At 43.1% G+C, this 19,270-nt stretch overlaps 1 protein-coding gene across 1 annotated transcript in view; it reads left to right on the forward strand.

The window, feature by feature from the left end:
• The window catches only part of LOC134568979 (glycoprotein-N-acetylgalactosamine 3-beta-galactosyltransferase 1-like), an 82,435-nt gene extending 75,981 nt beyond the window's left edge, over positions 1-6,454 (forward strand). Inside the window, exons 4-5 of the mRNA XM_063427748.1 lie at positions 213-882; positions 5,180-6,454. Of these exons, the coding sequence (XP_063283818.1) occupies positions 213-491 (279 nt within the window). The 3' untranslated portion in view covers positions 492-882; positions 5,180-6,454. The remainder of the gene's footprint in view (positions 1-212; positions 883-5,179) is intronic.
• The last annotated feature ends 12,816 nt before the right edge of the window (positions 6,455-19,270 follow it).

The raw sequence follows: 19,270 nt of genomic DNA on the forward strand, positions 1-19,270 counted from the left end.
GGTCATAGCCAGGGGAGGTGTTGGTTGGATCCAAAAACAAAGTGATTAAGCTCCTAAATGGCAGAGAACCGAACATGACACTGCCTGGGGATGATCTATACATCAAAACTGCTTCATTAAGCTAACATTGTTTTGATGCTTATTGCCCCTTTAAGTAGACACTTCATGTGAATCAATTCTATAATAATATAATGATCTATTTTACTCCACAGGGTCCCTCTTGTTGCTCAGACCTGGCGATATCCTTTCACTATGTGAAAGCTGAACTCATGCACACGTTGGAATATTTTACCTATCACTTCAGGCCTTATGGATATCAGTATCGCTACCAGCCATCATTGCCAGAAAGAATAGGTTCACCTCCACGTCCTGTTGCGAAAAACGTTTTGTCGCAGAATGTTTTTGTAAATTCAAGTACAAGCTCTTCCTCTCGGACTGTAATTCCTTATGTCAGCCCTTCTCTAAACAAGAACTCTGTGCCAGATGGGTAGATTTCCTGTGTGTTCTACTCATCAATGCAGGCCTTCATTCTTTATGTAGCAGTGGCCTGAGCATCTTATGGGTATAATGATTAAGGCGTGTTTAGGTTAGGGATACCGATGCCTAACTGCCCTGCAAATAGGGCTTTCTATGCTATTTCAGTGTTCTAAAAAGCTCTATAAATGTGAGAATATCCTGTTTCACCACATCAGCCTTATGAGCTCATAATTGTGTTACATACTGCTATTTGTCCTCAACGAATGTAACTTTGAATCTCGGCACGCCACAGAGCTATATATAAATACTTAATAATTGCTGTTTACAAACGAAAAGACTACCTCAAATGTGTATTTACAACGTGTTCACAATATATCACTGCACAAACACTGATTGTATGTTTCTGTGTTTGAGTCACTTGGTGTCGTTTTTTTTTTTTCCCCCAGCATATGCGAAACACTTTTATGTCCATTTTAGAAGCATTTTGTACAGTGTGTCAATAAGAATGTACCCTAGGACCTGCTGCGCATCAGCTAAAACGTGCATTGCCCTTTCCTGCACTTTATAAAGGATAATGGGATGGGACTTCATTAACACAGTTTTGAGGTTTCGTTACTGGAGAATGTTGGATATGGGTAGCTAGTAGACCAAGATTTGAGACTTGCTTTATGTGCATATTGCTTTCTCAGGTGATATCTCTGTGTGTTCTTTACAATTCATTTTTTATTTTAAATAAAAAAATGTAAAAAAAAAAAACCAGTGCTGCATATGGTGTTTTTTTTTTTGTTTGAATTCCTCTGTCCTAAAGTTTTAACCCTTACTTTATATATGCTCTTCATAGCTCATCTAAAGGGCAGTCCCATAATAAGTCATTTTAGACACTTTAACCCCTTAAGGACTGGACTTTTTTTGCGATGTTGTACATTTGCGACCAGGCATCTTTTTACACTTTTGTGGTGTTTGTGTTTAGCTGTAATTTTCCGCTCTCTCATTTACTGTTCATATACAAATTATATATTGTTTTTTTCAGGACAAAAGGGGCTTTCTTTACATACCATTATTTATATAATCTCATGTAATTTAATTTTTAAAAAATGAAAAAATATGATGAAAAATTGAAAAAAAATACATGTTTTTTGACTTTTATGTGAAAAATCTTTTATTCATCTACAAAAGCGAATGAAAAAAACTGCTAAATAGATTCAACATTTTGTCCTGAGTTTAAAAATACCCAGTGTTTACATGCTTTTTGCTATTTTTTTGCATGTTATAGGGCTATAAGTACAAGTAGGATATTGCGGTTTCAAAACATATATTTTTAAAATTTATCAATAGTGACATTGTAACACTATTATCTGTCATAAATCGCTGAATAACACCCCACATGTACATATTTTTTTTAAAGTAGACAACCCAGGGTATTCAATATGGGGTATGTCCAGACTTTTTTAGTAGCCACTTAGTCGCAAACACTGGCCAAAGTTAGCGTTCATATTTGTTTGTGTGTGAAAAAAGTAAAAAACTAAATTGAACGCTAATTTTGGCCAGTGTTTGTGACCAAGTGGTTACTAAAAAAGACTGGTCATACCCCATTTGCAATACCTTGGGTTGTCTTCTTTCGCAAATGGTATGCCATCATGGGGGTAATTCTCATTCCTGGGCTACCATACGCTCTCAAAGGCAACGTAACCAACCTGGTCATTTTCAATGTAAAAATATTTGACCCATATATTTGACCCTGTAACTTTCAAAAACGCTATAAAACCTGTACATGGGGGGTACTGTTATACTCAGGAGACTTTGCTGAACACAAATATTAGTGTTTCAAAACTGGAAAATGTATCACAACAATTATATCATCAGTAAACGTGCTGTTTATGTGTGAAAAATGCAAAAAAAGTCACTTTCACTGACAATATCATCGCTGTGATACGTTTTACTGTTTTGAATCACTAATATTTGTGTTCAGCAAAGTCTCCCGAGTAAAACAGTACCCCCCATGTACAGGTTTTAGGGTGTCGTAGAACGTTACAGGGTAAAATACAGTGCTAGCAAATTAAATTCTCTAGACTTTTGGCCTGGGTTGGCAGGCAGGTCCCTTAAATTGCAATCAATAAAATAACTTAATTATGTAAAAATATTACATAAATATGCACGTAGAATTTAAATATATATGCATATTTATATATTTGAAGTCTACGTGTATATTTATATAATTATTTATGTCATTTTGTATATGGACATATGAATAGTTTGTATTCTTTTTATTTATTTATATATACATAGATATATATACAATTTCATTCTAAGTGTATTTTGATATAAATATATATATATTAATATCAAAATACAGTTAGAATAACATTTCGTATAGATATATATATTTTTTTTAATTTTTATTATTATTTTTAATTTTTTAAATTTAATTTAAATTATTTATTATTCGTATTTTATAATAATATATATATACAATATATATATAGTTATTATATATATTATATATATACGTGTGTAAATTAATTATAAGTGTATTTTTATATTAATATATGTACATATTAATATAAAAATACACTTAGCATGACATTATATATATGATATATAGACATATATTATATAGGTATAATATATGTCTATATATCATATATATACACATATATAATAATATTTTTTTTTTATTCACTATAACTTTAATTTTTTTTTGATTTTACACTGGCAGGGAGACTGCCTGTCAGCACAGACAGTCCCCCTGCAGGCAGAGTCTAGGACACCTATTGTGACCATGTGGTCGCCCTGTTGGGCGATCACATGGCCACAGGGGTCCTAATCCGCCATGGGGAGACTGTCTGGGCTGCAGGCAGTCTCCCCACAACGGGAGCAACGCCGATCGCCGCCGGGGGAACGACGGCGATCGGGTAAGTACCTCTTAAATTTAGGACGGTTCAGGACCGTCGTCGGTCGGCAACGCAAAAATGCCGATGACGGTCCTGAACCGTCCCGCGTCCTTAAGGGGTTAAAAAAAAAATAAAAAAAAACTTATTTAGTTTTTAAATGTTTAATTTTAGCTTTAATCCCATCCAAACACCTAGAGGGTAAGGTGGAAAAAAGAGGGAGAAGATGTAAATTCGGTAAAGAAAGGCTGGAGAGTAGTCGAAAAAGAAAGATGACTGATGCAGTAGATTGTAGTTTTTAAAAAACAGGAGCATTGTGCACCCAACTACCAACAATTATATGTCATTCTTTGCTGGCATCATTCCTACTTATATAAGGCCTTCACTCATTGATTTCCTACATTTAGATTTTATGACCGACAACGCAGCTGTTGAATAACTTCTTGACAAGCTCTTTTTCCAGTCACAGTTTTACTGTTTTTTTGTATGATAATAGTTTCAGAATTTGGATGGTGTGACGAAGTGCCCTTCGCCACTTGTTCCTGGAGGGGGCTACTGGCTAGCCTCCTGCCTTCCGACTATGGCCCCTGTGCTGATAGCTGTATTTTACCCTTCAATAAGGTTTAGTTGGGTATTTCTGCCGGGTTGTTCGGGACTTTCAGTATGTGAGTAGTGCTACCCCAGATAGCTATGCCATGGAGATAAAATTCGTGTAACGAAAGACTATGGAAAAGACTTTGGCTCCATGGCGATTGAATTGTATGTATGTGAATAATGTGCACTCAGATCTAAGCTATCTGGGGATATGTTGCACGTATATGTTTTATGTAGTAATTGTAACATTGTGAAATTTTATGTCTTTTTGTAACCATATGGTTAATGGAGTCTTGCCTCTGTCCTGGGAGATAATTTGATTACTTCCCAATTATCTCCAGGATAGAGAGGAGGGATTGTGATGTCACTGTGGGAGTGTTTTGTTTGTATTGTCTGTGATTGGCTGATATCCAATATGTGTCAGCTCTTGCAAGAGCTTGTTTTGTTCCTAGTTCCTGCTCTCTGGATTTAGAAGAGGTTCACCCACTGGAAGCTGGATACTGGCTTTGGATCCAGGGTGGGTGAGAGACGGCGAGACCCCGGCGCAGCTGCATCCATGGAAGTGGGGTCTGCAGTGCTAATTGTGTTGGTCGGAGTGCTTGGAGTCCTCAGCGAGCACTAGGAGCATCGATTGGTGGAGGTACTCGGTCGGAGTGCCAGCATTCCGTCACAGATGGTATTGCATGTTTGTTGTCAACACACTCACAATATATCATTGCCTTAAAAGAACACTGCAGTGGCAGGAATACAAACGTACTCCTGTCACTATAGTTGTGAAAACACTTTTTAGGTGGCTGGCCCTCCGTCACCAAAGGGAAAGGTGTTTTTAATCCGTTTCTTTCAGCGTTGCACGGGTCTGACACGGCTAGCCCCACTCACGCTCCGCCCCCTTGGCTGAGATCGTCATGATGATCTCAGCCAATCCAATGCTTTCCAATAGGAAAACATTGAGAAGCCATTGTGCATGCGCGACAAAACACAGTGCTGCGCTAATCAGCATCACTTCATAGAGATGCTATGAATCATTACATCTCTATGGGGAACGTTCAGTGCCTCCATGCATCTCTATGCTGAACGTCAGTGCTGCACACTGTGTGGTACTGACACAGGAAACACCTCTAGTGGCCATCTGAGTGACTGCCAGTAGAGGTGTTACTTGGCTGCAATGTAAACACTGCTTTTTCTTGGAAAAGACAGCGTTTACATTGAAAAGCCTGCAGGGTTATATACACCAGAACAATTACAATCAGGAAAGAGATCTTCCATCTTTCTCCTTCTCCTACCAATACCTTCCTCAACCCCACTCCCTCAGCTGTTCTATGCTCGTCTGCATGAACTACAGCAGAAAAGGTCTCTGCTCTGCTCCGTTCCTCCCATCCCCTCGCCTGTTCCCTTGATCCTATTCCTTCGTATCTCATCCGCACTCTGCCTCCTCCTCTTGCTTTTTTCAATCTCTCCCTCTACTCTGGCATATTTCCTTCACCCTTCAAACATGCAACCGTAACCCTGATTCTGAAAGAGCCAAACCTTGACCCTAACTGCCCATCCAATTACTGCCCTATCTAACTGCTGACGTTTGCCTCCAAGATCCTTGAGAGAGTTGTGTATGCAATATTGACAGACTTCCTTGAATCCAATGATTCTGCGCTCGTCACTCTGTCAAAACAGCTGTGACCAAAGAATCCAATGATTACATCGCTGCTAAATCTCGTAGTCACTTTACGATCCTATTTCTCCATGACTTTTCTGCTTCTTTTGACACTGTTGATCAACAGCTTCTTCTCATCCTCCATACGAGTATCTACGAGATACTGCTCTCTCTTGGCACTTCTACTTCTGCCAGCACTTTTTCAGTGTTTCTTTTTCTGGCTCTGCCTCTTCTCCCCAACCCCTCTCTGTTGGCGTTCCCCAAGGTTCTGTCCTTGGTCCCTGGCTATTCTCGCTCTATACTGCCTCTCTTGGTACACTCATCAGCACCTTTGGCTCCCAATATCTTTTTTATGTGGATGACACACAAATATATCTCTCCTTTCCTTATCTCTTGCCACCCTTCTTGACTTGTGTCTCTGGCTACCTTTCTGCTATCTCCAACTGGATGTCTGCTCTCCTTGACTACAGCAATCTGCTTCTCAGTGGTCTTACATGTTCCTAACTTGCCCTGATGCAGTCTATAATGAATGCGGCAGCAAGACTCCTCTTCCTGTCCACACCATCCATGCCTCCTCCCTGTGTCAGTCCATACATTGACTTACTGTTTGATATAGGCCTCAATTTAAGATTCTGGTACTTAATTACAAATCTTTATATAATGCTGCTCCAATCTACCTATCCTTCCTAATACACAAGTATGTCCCATCTAGGTCAATGCACTGTGCCAAAGACCTGAATCTATCCTCTGTTTTTATTCTCGCCTCTGATGCTCTCATTCAAGACTTCTCTGGACCGTTCTTGTGGAATGCCCTTACCTTCTCTGTTATATTCTCACCCAGTCTCCATTCGTTCAAAAGAAACATTAAAAAGTTACTTTTTCTAGGGGCGGAGCCAACAGCCAACTGAAGCAGGCGTGTATCACCAGAGCTCCGCATCCAAAAGCCTGAAAAACGCAAATTAACTGACCATAACTTACCTACAGCGACCTAAAACACAGCCACACGAGATGGGAAAGAAATCTAGACACCAGGGGGCCGTAAAACTGGGGGGGAAGCCGCGATATTGGAGCGCTTCTCCTCCGACCCGCCAAGGCTGCAGAAACTCCCACGCCAAACCAATATGGCGACGCGGCATCAACTTCCTCCGGAGAACAGATCCTCGATGAACTAGACGAATTCCCTGGCACAGGGGGCCTACACAACATATCTTCAGATGAAGACAACAAATTGCCCTCCACTAAGGGAGATATAAAAGCCCTCCTAAGCAATATCCGCTCCCTCTTTGCAGCCGACATGGCGGTTCTGAGAGAAGAAATCCACACCGTGGAGGGGCGAGTGAAAAAGACAGAGATGGACTCGCAGGGCCTCACCGCACGTTGCCTGCAATTGGAGGCTCAAAACACAGAGCTGCAGCGCACCCAGACCCTGCTCTCCAACCGCCTGGACGCAATAGAGGACCGGCACAGAAGCCGGAATGTCAAGATAAGAGGGGTCCCCGAAACTGTGACCCAGGATGACCTACAGGGTTATATTAGACGACTCCTCGCCCTCCTACTTACGCCACAGCAGGCGAAGATGGCCATCATAGAAGGGATGTACCGAATCCCGAAGGCCGCCAGAGCCCCGGCGGACACCCCGAGAGATACCATCCTCCAATTCCAAACGAGGATGGGCCAAGCCACACTCATGGCGGCAGTGAGGGGGAAAGCATACCACACCTTTGAGTCAGTCAGCCTGTCATTCTTCCGAGACCTATCTCGACCCACACTGCTGTGGAGGAGCCTCTTCAAACCTTTGACAACCTCTCTCCGCCAAACCTCAATCCCATACCGTTGGGCATTCCCCAGAAGCCTAATTATCACACATAAGGGCGCAACGACACGGGTCACTGACCCCTCAGAAATTGACTCAGTTTTGCAGCGCTAGGCCTACCGCACCAACAGGAACATGGTCCAACAGACCAGAGGCCAAAATCCCTTCACACCTGGGATGTAGCAAACGTAAGATCGTTCCAACCCGCAAGCACCGACGCCGCATCCTCCACTGCTTATATGGCGCACCGGGTAAACCAACACCAGGCGGACACTTGAGGGGACAGGTACCCGAACTACGACAAACCCCTCGGTTAGGACAAATGAAAAGTTGTGTTTGAATTCTTTAACTGTTGACTTATCACCCTCATCTCATGGACAAAATTCCCTGACGAACTTTACGGTACTCTAACCCCATCGAGAAACCGCCACCGGCAGAAGATGGGCACAAGCCAACCGGACGCCCCTCGAACTTAGCAACACTGGAGGGCAGTGGATCGAGGCTAGCCCCACATTACCCACACAAACTCTACTACTAAGCTTACATGGAACACCGGTTGGAGTATCTGTTTTGTTTTGTTTTGTTCTGCTTTATTATAACACCCGTGTTGCCCTGATTAGACGCTAGTGGAATACTTTAACTTACGTGCAGTGGCAGTCTTATACCAGTCAAAAGTGACTGAGCACAGCACACCCTACAAGATTACCAGGACAGACCTGAAGTAGACAAAATGCCCAAAACACCCTACCAGACGAACTCCCACGACTGCATTTCCCCGCAGACTGGTCTGATACAGAAAGCTGCCTTATGCAAACCTGCACTGGCTGTAAACTGGGGTGTTCTTGTACTCATCTAATCAACTCTTATTTATATCATAGTTTTCTCTTACCATACCTTAATTTTTCATTATGGGATTTATACCCGTGTATTACGAACCTCCTACCAGACGAACCCCACGACTGCATTTCCCTCCAGACTGGTCAGACACAGTGAGCTGATCTTACGCAAACCCGCACTGGCCCCAAACTGGGGTATTCTTGTACTCATCTACTTAACCAATATTTTCATCATAGTTTTCTCTTATCTTATTTTAATTTTAATAGGGCACTCATACCTGTGTATTGCGGACCTCCTGCGGGGCTTCTCATGAGTCCACACAGTCTCTGCTCACAATTTAGCGCTAACATAACTATCCACTATAAGCTAACTAAAAGTTAAAGCATGTTAAAAATACCTTTTGTCTGCCTATCTCAAACTAAACTGATCTTTATTACGAACATATTGTTGTATTTGGTAACAATATACAACCAACAAAACAATATGGTCACAGTCAATGTACCCTCATAATGATATGCATTTAACTGCTTTGCATGCTCTTTAACCCCTTAAGGACCAAACTTCTGGAATAAAAGGGAATCATGACAAGTCAGGCACGTCATGTGTCCTTAAGGGGTTAAAAGCATAACAACAACTAACTAACCAGTCGATATAGGCATTGTTTTTGATACTGCGCTGTTACAGTACGGTGTAAGATGCGAGCACTGAGTTGGAAGCAAACGCTGAGCCCTATAATCGCATAGAGTTTAACACTAGCATACCCAGGAAGCCAGCATTGTGACCCATAAACAGCGTATATTATAAGCATTGTGTCTAATATGCAAGTATCGCGTTTGGAACACGCATTTAATTTTGACAAAAGCATAGAGTTTTGATATAAGCATAACCCCTGGAACCAGCATTGTGACTCCCACAAAGCGTTTGATTTAAACAACGTGACTGATCTATAACCACAGCGTTTGAAATAGGCATTAAATTTGATAAATGCATAGAGTCTGATATACGCACAACCCATGTAACCAGCATTTTGAATGTTAAAAGTATATAAGCTTCAGGTGTGACAGAAACTTCGAACCTGTGTTATATTTTTAATTTCAATCTTATTTATTTTTATTTTTATCTTTTGTTTAAATTTCTACGTACATGACCTGTGCAAAGACTTCTATAAGCATGTTTATTACAAAAATTATGCAGTGTTAACACATTGTTCTGACCTGATCTGCTGGTAGCTGCCGTTGGGGCAACACCAGTAAGTATGTACCATCTATGCATATCAAAAATAAAGAATAATAAAAAAAAAAAAAAAAAAAACTTACTTTTTCAGGAAAACATATCAATTAAACTATTAACTATGACTCTACAAATAAAGCATGCAAAGATCAGCGAACTCAAGGTCAGGATCAAGCCGGGTCTTATACATGTGTAATCAGGACTATGACAACTCAAACTTGGCATAAATTGAACAAAGTAAGAGATTCAACTCAAGAGTTGGCAATAGGAAAATCAGGAACAACAGATATGATTCCCTTACCAGCTATCAGGAACCACAAAAGGACTCTGTACCAAAGATGACAGGAGTTTGCACATGCAATCCCCAGGCTGCCAACGCAAAACATATAAAAAGGTGTAGAAGTCATAAATTTAGTTCAGAGCCACAATGACACTGCATCGAACTTGTCTAGGCCGTGACTAAATTGATCCAAGGCCATCAATATTGGAGAGATGACCAACTGGCTAGGGACATGGCTAGATTAATTAGGCTGCGTCAAATCTAATGAGGGTCTGTACAAAGTTAATGCAAAGAAAGTACAGTGTAAATGACGAGTAAAAATGCAATTGTGGCAGTTCTCATGAATGGTAGACACAAAACTCATAAATGATAGACTTTCACAAATCAAAAAATATCATTAATGCTACATTTATAGAATATGTATACAGTGAAAAGCAATACGTTCTACAATTAAATTCAAACAGTAAATCACACTAAGGGTATCCAGTTGCATGCTCAGCATTATTTACATTGTTTGCTCTATGCAGCCCTAAGTTTGACAAAAACACCCTTTAGTCCCTGTTCATTTACTTGGGTGATTTAAAGGGGCCACATGTCCTCTCTTAAAGCTTCTGTTTTTGAGACTGAGATTGTAGTCATTCTGAAAAGGGGAAGGGCCATGATGCATATATGATGTGCCATCTTCATCATTAATAAAGCTCTTTTAATTGGCACACTGCTAACAGAATCGATCCATCCATCCCATCAAAGTTGATATTTTTTACACTTCCCACTGAGCCTAAGGCTAACGCAATAAGAGATTTTAGATATTGTGGGAGTTTTGGTGCCTTTAGGAGATGCATACAACTTGGATATCTTTGTAGATTACATCACGGGAACACCTTTGTTTTAGATGATAATGCTTACACAATTTTTACACCATCTTGGGTTTCAAAATAAGTTAATCTAAGTGGTAGTCGCTCAATATTTCTATCCTCTTGACAAAGTAGAAACACATTTCTCTGGGGTTTTAGCTTGCCCTATAATTTATCCAAATGTGTTAGAGTTAGTTACACATTTCCTACAGATTTAACCCTGCTCTCACCAAAATGAAATTAGGCCATTACGCCCTAATTTCGTTAAAACCCAAACTCAAACAGATTGCTAAATTTCTTAAAGTGTTTTTCAGTGGTCTAACTTCCCTTTTAGCTGTTGAATTCGGTAACTGTAGAATGGCTCTGTTGTGGCCCCAATTAGTTGATTGGCCAAATCACTGTCATAAGTGTGGGAAAGGTATAGTTGTAATTACATCAACATTGTTAACTGCTCATTCACATGCTTTAACATACACATAAATATCAAATGATAGGCCATACCACACTTATAGTTTATGATCACCACTTCTCTGTACTCTCACCGATTTTTAATCTTTCTCTTATCGTGTTTTATTCACGTGATTGAGCTCTTTCCTCTGTTGCTCTTAATCACAAAATTATATTAACAAATCTAACTTGTTGATTTTTATTCAGAGCTATAAACTTCATATATGTGACAGTGGTCTACATTACAATCCAGCATTATTATTATTATTATTATTATTATTGCAATTTATATAGCGCCAACAGATTCCGTAGCGCTTTACAATATTATGAGAGGGGATTTAACTATAAATAGGACAATTACAAATAAACTTACAGGAACAATAGGTTGAACAGGACCCAGCTCGATCGAGCTTACATTCTATAGGAGGTGGGGTGTAAAACACATTTGGACAGGAATTTGCAATCAAATAAGGTGGACTGCCCTTTAGGAGAGGGCAAGAGACAGGTATGTGAGGTATTGGTTAGTCTTGGAGGCCATAAGCTTTCCTAAAGAGATGGGTTTTAAGGCACTTCTTAAAAGATGCAAGACTAGGGGAGAGTCTGATGGCGGTAGGCAGGCTATTCCATAGGAAGGGAGCCGCCCGCGAGAAGTCCTGCAAGCGCGAGTTGGCCGTATGAGTGCGGACAACGGACAGGAGGTGGTCACGGGCAGAGCGGAGAGACCGAGAAGGGACATACCTATGGATCTGTGAGGAGATATAAGAGGGGCTAGAGTTGTTCAGTGCTTTATAGGTGTGAGTTAGTACCTTGAATTGACTCCTATAGCATACAGGAAGCCAATGTAAGGACTGGCAGAGGGGTGAGGTGTGAGAGAAACGACTAGAGAGGAAAATCAGTCTAGCAGCAGCGTTGATTACGGACTGTAGGGGTGCAGTACGGCTTTTGGGAAGACCAATCAGGAGAGGGTTACAGTAATCCATGCGGGAAATTACTAGAGCATGGACAAGCTCCTTGGTAGTATCTGGTGCAAGAAAGGGGCGGATGCGGGCTATGTTTTTAAGATGGAATCTACAGGATTTGGCAACATGCTGGATGTGAGGCTAAAAGGTGAGACCAGAGTCAAGTATGACACCAAGACAGCGCGCTTGCGAGGATGGACTGATGTTGGTACCACAAACTTGAAGGGAGAGCGAAAGAGGAGGATCAGTATTAGGAGAAGGAAAGACAAGGAGTTCAGTTTTTGAGAGATTGAGTTTCAGAAAGCGGGAGGACATCCAGTCAGAGATGGAAGAAAGGCAAGCAGTGACACGGTGCAGGACGGCAGGGGAGAGGTCTGGGGAGGAGAGATATAGCTGGGTGTCATCAGCGTACAGGTGGTAGTGGAATCCAAAAGAGGTAATAAGTTTGCCAAGAGAGGCAGTATAAAGAGAAAATAGAAGGGGACCAAGGACGGAGCCTTGGGGGACTCCAACCGAGACAGGGCGAGGGGAGGAGGTATCATTAGAAAAGGAGACACTGAATGAGCGTTGGGAGAGATAAGAGGAAAACCACGAGAGGACAGAGTCACAGAGACCAAGCGATTGAAGAGTTTGAAGAAGGAGAGCATGATCAACGGTGTCAAAGGCCGCTGAGAGGTCAAGAAGAATTAGTATGGAGTAGTGGCCTTTGGATTAAGCTGCGATTAGGTCGTTAGTGACTTTGATAAGGGCAGTCTCTGTAGAGTGGAGAGGGCGGAAGCCAGATTGAAGGGGGTCAAGGAGAGAGTTGGAATTGAGGAAATGAGACACACGGGTAAAGACAAGTCTTTCCAGAAGCTTTGAGGAAAAAGGGAGCAGGGATATGGGACGGTAGTTAGAAAGGGTGGATGGGTAGAGGGATTTTTTTTTAGTATAGGTACTACAGTGGCATGTTTAAGGTCAGCAGGGACGATGCCAGAAGAGAGCGAGCAGTTGAAGATGTGTGTTAGAGAAGGCACGAGACAAGTGGAGAGAGATCTGATAAGGTGAGATGGGACAGCATTAACTACTCAATAGTGTTTCATGATTTTTGGCCGATATCACAATAATGTTATCAATGTGACCACAATCCAGAAAAAGAAAAAATTGCCACTAGCGCCGCCTAAGTCAGCAATGCTATCAATTGAAAACTGAGTCTGAACCAATTACATAGATCTGGAGGAATACTATACAAGTAGGCAGACATACCACATAAAAAACAAACAAAAAGTTACTTGCGCACTATCCCCAGGGCCGGTGCAAGGATTTTTGGGATGATATTGGAGACCCCCCTGCTCCCCATTGTGTGTCTTACACCCATGGGTGTCCACGGGGGGGGGGGGGGCATTTAGATGCCCTGTGCGAAAAATCTTCACAGCGCCCCCCCCCCCCCGTCATCCATGTATGCTGTAATGTTTCTGTTGTTTGTGTATTTGATAGTAGGTGTGATGACGGTGTCTGATATGTATGCTATGTGTTATAATTGTAATGAGTGTATTAACAGTGTGTGATATGCGTGTATTGGTTGTATGTGACACACACACACACACACAGAGTCAGACGGCCATACACACACACAGGAAGACAGTCATACACACACACACAGACACACAAAGGCAGACAGTCTCACACACACACAGGCAGACAGTCAGTCATACACACAGACACAGACAGTAATACACACACACAGAGGCAGACAGTCATACACACACACACACGCAGACAAACACGCAGACAGTCATACAGCCATACACACAGAGGCAGACAGCCATACACACAGAGGCAGACAGCCATACACACAGAGGCAGACAGCCATACACACAGAGGCAGACAGCCATACACACAGAAGCAGTCATACACACAGAAGCAGTCATACACACAGAAGCAGTCATACACACAAACACACACACAGAGGCAGACAGTAATACACACAGACACACACACAGAGGCAGACAGTAATACACACAGACACACAGTGGCAGTCATACACACACACAGACACACACAGGCAGACAGTCAGTCATACACACAGACACAGACAGTAATACACACAGACACACACAGAGGCAGACAGTAATACACACAGACACACACAGTCACACACAGAGGCAGACAGTCATACACACACACAGACACACACAGGCAGACAGTCATACACACACACACACAGACACACACAGGCAGACAGTCATACACACAGACACACAGAGGCAGACAGTCATACACACACAGACAGTAATACACACAGGCAGAGAGTCACACTCACCTGACAATTCCACAGTTACCTGTGGAGTTCATTGTGGAGGCAGTGCAGCTCCTGGTGACTGTTTGGTGGGGAAGCAGGGACTCCTTCCTGCTTCCCCTACAGCAGTTTTCCGGCGCTTTTAGCTCCGCCCCCGCCGCACGGTAAGCTCCGCCCCCGCTGCAAATGTAAAAAAAAAAAAATTTTTTTTTTTTTTTTTTTAAATCCCGGCCGGCTGTGCGGCCGCACGGCGCCCCCTGCTACATGGCGCCCTGTGCGGCCGCACAGCTCGCACACCCCTAAGGCCGGCCCTGCCTATAGATCAGGTAAGTGAGGCATGCGTGGGCAGATATAGCCTATAGATCAGTTAAATGAGGCAGGGGGGGCAGAGAGAGCCTACAGATCTGGGAAGTGAGGCATGGGGGGGCATAGAGAGCCTACAGATCAGGGAAGTGAGGCGGGGGGGCAGAGATAAACTATAGATCAGGGAAGTGAGGCATGGGGGGCAGAGATAGCCTACAGATCAGGGAAGTGAGGCATGGGGGGCAGAGATAGCCTACAGATCAGGGAAGTGAGGCATGGGGGGCAGAGATAGCCTACAGATCAGGGAGGTGAGGCATGGGGGGGCAGAGAGAGCCTACAGATCAGGGAGGTGAGGCATGGGGGGGCAGAGATAGCCTATAGATCAGGGAAGTGAGGCATGGGGGGGTCAGAGAGAGCCTACAGATCAGGGAGGTGAGGCATGGGGGGGCAGAGATAGCCTATAGATCAGGTAAGTAAGGGATGGGGGAGACAGCCTACAGGAAGGGTCAGCAAGGAGCAGGAAGGTTGTCAGGGTACCTGTTGTCTCTACCTCAGAGGAGGTGAGACACTTAGACGTTCATCCTCTCAGAGGGGCTGACTCACTCGTTCCTCGCAGTTCTCTCGGTCGTTTAAACGCCGGCCGCGAGGGACCCGCTTCCTTTTATGACGCGGCGCTCAGTAGCCGACGTCATGACGACAATCCGTTCCGACCTGTCAATCAAGTCCCGAGCACGAATCAGGACTCGTCGGGGGCGTGATTACCTATCTAGAACCAGGGTATAAAGTAGGGATTTCTGCATTTGTTCATTGCCCTGTCGTGGTTCTAGCTTGTCTAGTCACTCAGTGCTCTTGTTATCTATTTGTCTCTTTGGTTTTGACCCGGCTTGTTTGTTCTACCCTGCTTACCTCTATTACCCTTTGACTCGGCTTGTCTCTTGCTTATCTGCTCTCTCGTTCCCTCGACCTCGGCTTGTCTCTAGACCATTCTTTGCTTACTCCTTACGTTAGTCCGGCCATTCTAAGGTCCGGTATACGTACCTACCTCCTGTTTGTACTTTGCGTGTTGGATCCCTGTCCCGATCCTGACATTACGACAGGGCCAATGGATCCTGCAGGTACAAACACTCAGGTTGGTTCTTCCGACTCTAGATTTGAGGCCATGGATCATAGAATGGATCAGATGGCTCTAGCGCTGCAGGCTTTATTATCTCGTTCTAGTAATCAACCAGAAGAGATGCGTACTACATCCATCTCCCCTGTAAGTTCAGGTCTAGAGGTAGCCACAGTAGGTGCTTCTTCCCGTATTACTCCCCCTGTACGTTATGGTGGCTCTCCGGATAAGTGTCGTGGTTTTTTAAACCAGATAGGTATTCTTTTCGAATTACAACCCCGCTCCTACCCTACAGATAGGGCGAAGGTTGGATTCATTATCACACTACTCATTGATAAAGCTCTGAGATGGGCCAATCCATTGTGGGAGCGCCTTTGTCGCTGCTTTTAGAAGAACTTTTGACCCTCCAGGTAGAAAGGTCAATGCAGCTAGATTACTGTTGCACCTTAGACAAGATAACCGAACCCTTGTGGATTATGCACTAGAGTTCAGGTCCTTGGCGGCAGAAGTTAAGTGGAATGAACAGGCTTATATAGACGTATTTTTAAACGGATTATCAGATGAAATTCTAGACGAGGTTGCTACAAGAGAGCTTCCTGAAAATTTGGAGGATTTAATTTCTTTTATTTCTCGTATTGATGAACGTTTAAGAGAGAGGCAGAACACTCGAGATAGAACCCGTAGACCTTCCTTTAAACTAGCTCCTTCATTTCAAAGTCCTGAATCCACAACCTCAGCTTTTCCAGAACCTATGCAGATAGGCAATACTCGCCTCTCAGAAGAAGAGAGACAGTACAGGAGAAGGGAGGGGTTGTGTATGTATTGTGGAGTAAGAGGGCACCTACGCCTAAATTGTCCTAATCGCCCGGGAAACGCTCGCACCTAAGTTTCTCTAGAGGACAGGCCTTGGGTGTTTCTATTTTGTCCTCTATACACAATTATAAAGATCACAGGCTTCTGCTACCTGTTTCTTTAGCTTGGGAGAAGGGAGTACTAAAAACTATGGCGTTGGTAGATTCCGGAGCTGCTGAGAGCTTTATTGACCAAGTTTTTGTTACTAAACACTCTATTCCATCCCAGCTAAGGGATACACCCTTGGCCGTTGAGGCCATAGATGGTAGACCATTATCTGAACCTGTTATTTTTCGTGAGACCATACCTGTTAACTTAACTGTTGGTATCCTACACGAGGAAGGTATATCTCTTATGCTTATTTCGTCTCCTTCTGTTCCTATAGTCCTGGGGTATCCGTGGTTAAAGAAACATAACCCTATTATTGATTGGGAACTAGGGGAGATGGTCTCATGGGGCCAGGGTTGCCAGAGCAGGTGCTTACAGAAAGTCTCACCGGTTTGCGTAGTTAACGCACCGGCTAATTCTACCCAGTCTACAGATGTACAAATACCGCCTCTGTACCTGGATTTAAAGGCAGTCTTTGACAAAAAGAATGCTGACACTTTACCTTCACACAGGCCCTTTGACTGCAAGATCAGACTCCTGCCTGGGACCATGCCTCCGAGGGGTACGGTATACCCTTTATCCACTAAGGAAAACTTAGTCTTAGAGGAGTATATTCGTGAGAACCTAGACAAAGGATTCATTAGGAGATCATCCTCTCCTGCCGGGGCCGTTTTTTTTTTTGTGAATAAGAAGGATGGTACGTTAAGGCCTTGCATTGATTATCGAGGCTTGAATAAAATAACTATTAGAAATGCCTACCCGATTCCTTTGATTACTGAGCTCTTTGATCGTCTAAAAGGCTCCAAGATTTTCACCAAGTTAGATCTCAGAGGGGCGTATAACTTGGTGAGAATTCAGCAGGGAGACGAGTGGAAAACAGCGTTCAATACCCGTTATGGGCACTATGAGTACACGGTAATGCCTTTTGGGCTCTGTAATGCACCGGCAGTATTTCAGGACCTGATCAATGAAGTTCTTAGGGAATTTCAACATGATTGCGTTATTGTATATTTGGATGATATACTAATACACTCTAGAGAAATTGAGACCCACCACAGACAAGTCAGAAGGGTATTGCGCAAACTTCTACAACATGGGTTGTACTGCAAATTGGAGAAATGTAGTTTTGACCAATCTCAGATAAACTTTCTTGGTTACGTGATTTCTGGGGACGGGTTTAAAATGGATCCGGATAAACTCCAGTCTATTTTAGATTGGCCATTACCCAGGGGTCTCAAGGCCATTCAGAGGTTTATTGGATTCTCCAATTATTATAGGCGTTTCATTAAAGGATACTCTTCTATTATTGCTCCTATTACCAATATGACCAGACAGGGGGCTGACACTAAGACTTGGTCTACTGAAGCTCTCATTGCTTTCAAGACACTCAAGGAACTTTTTGCTTCTGCACCGATTTTAGTTCACCCTGATACGACTTTGCCTTTTCTACTCGAGGTAGACGCCTCAGAGACAGGTATAGGCGCTATCTTGTCTCAAAGGTTAGGTGTGGATAAACCGTTACATCCATGTGGTTTTGTTTCCAAGAAATTATCTGGGCCTGAAAGCAGATATGACATTGGTGACAGGGAACTACTAGCGGTTATCATGGCTTTAAAGGAGTGGAGACATTTATTGGAAGGGACCTTGCATCCTGTTACTATTTTGATGGATCACAAGAACTTGTCCTATATTGGGGAGGCCAAGCGCTTGTCCGCCAGGCAAGCTCGTTGGTCCTTGTTCCTCACTCATTTCAATTACGTGCTCACTTATAGACCTGGTTCTAAGAACTCTAAAGCCGATGCTTTGTCTCGCCAACATGAACCTTCTACTATATCTGAGGCGGTTTTGTCTTCTATAGTTCCCAAGTGCAATATTATCGCCAACACGAGTCTCAGGATTCATTCTCCGTTGCTTGCCGAGATCATGAAGTTACAGCATCTGGCTCCTAGACAGGGTCCTGGGGAACGGTATTTCGTTCCTCCTGAACTCCAACTGGAACTGTTACAGTGCTTTCACAACAGTAAGGTGGCTGGGCATCCTGGCATTCGCAAGACGTGTGCCTTGATTTCTAAAGATTTCTGGTGGCCTTCACTACATAAGGATTTTAGGGATTTCGTCGGAGCATGTGAGGTCTGTATGAAGACTAAACAACCTCATACGCTTCCATGTGGGTTTTTGCATCCCTTGGAAATTCCCGAGAGACCGTGGTCCTGTCTGGCTATGGACTTCATTGTCGATTTGCCTGTTTCTAAAAAACAGACTGTTATTCTCACGGTGGTTGACAGGTTTACTAAGATGGCTCATTTCGTGCCCTTACCTAAACTTCCATCTTCTCCCGAATTGGCTGAGATATTCGCGAGAGAGATTTTTCGTTTACATGGGATACCCTCCGAAATTGTTTCTGATAGAGATTCCCAATTTGTTTCCCGTTTTTGGAAATCCTTCTGTTCTCAACTGGGCATCAAATTGAATTTCTCTTCTGCCTATCATCCCCAGTCTAACGGAGCTGCTGAACGCACCAACCAAAAGATTGAACAATATTTGCGTTGTTTTGTTTCCGAACACCAGGACGATTGGGTCGGTCTGATTCC

This window comes from Pelobates fuscus, chromosome 1 (assembly GCF_036172605.1).
Source record: "Pelobates fuscus isolate aPelFus1 chromosome 1, aPelFus1.pri, whole genome shotgun sequence".
In the NCBI taxonomy this organism is placed as follows: Eukaryota; Metazoa; Chordata; class Amphibia; order Anura; family Pelobatidae; genus Pelobates; species Pelobates fuscus.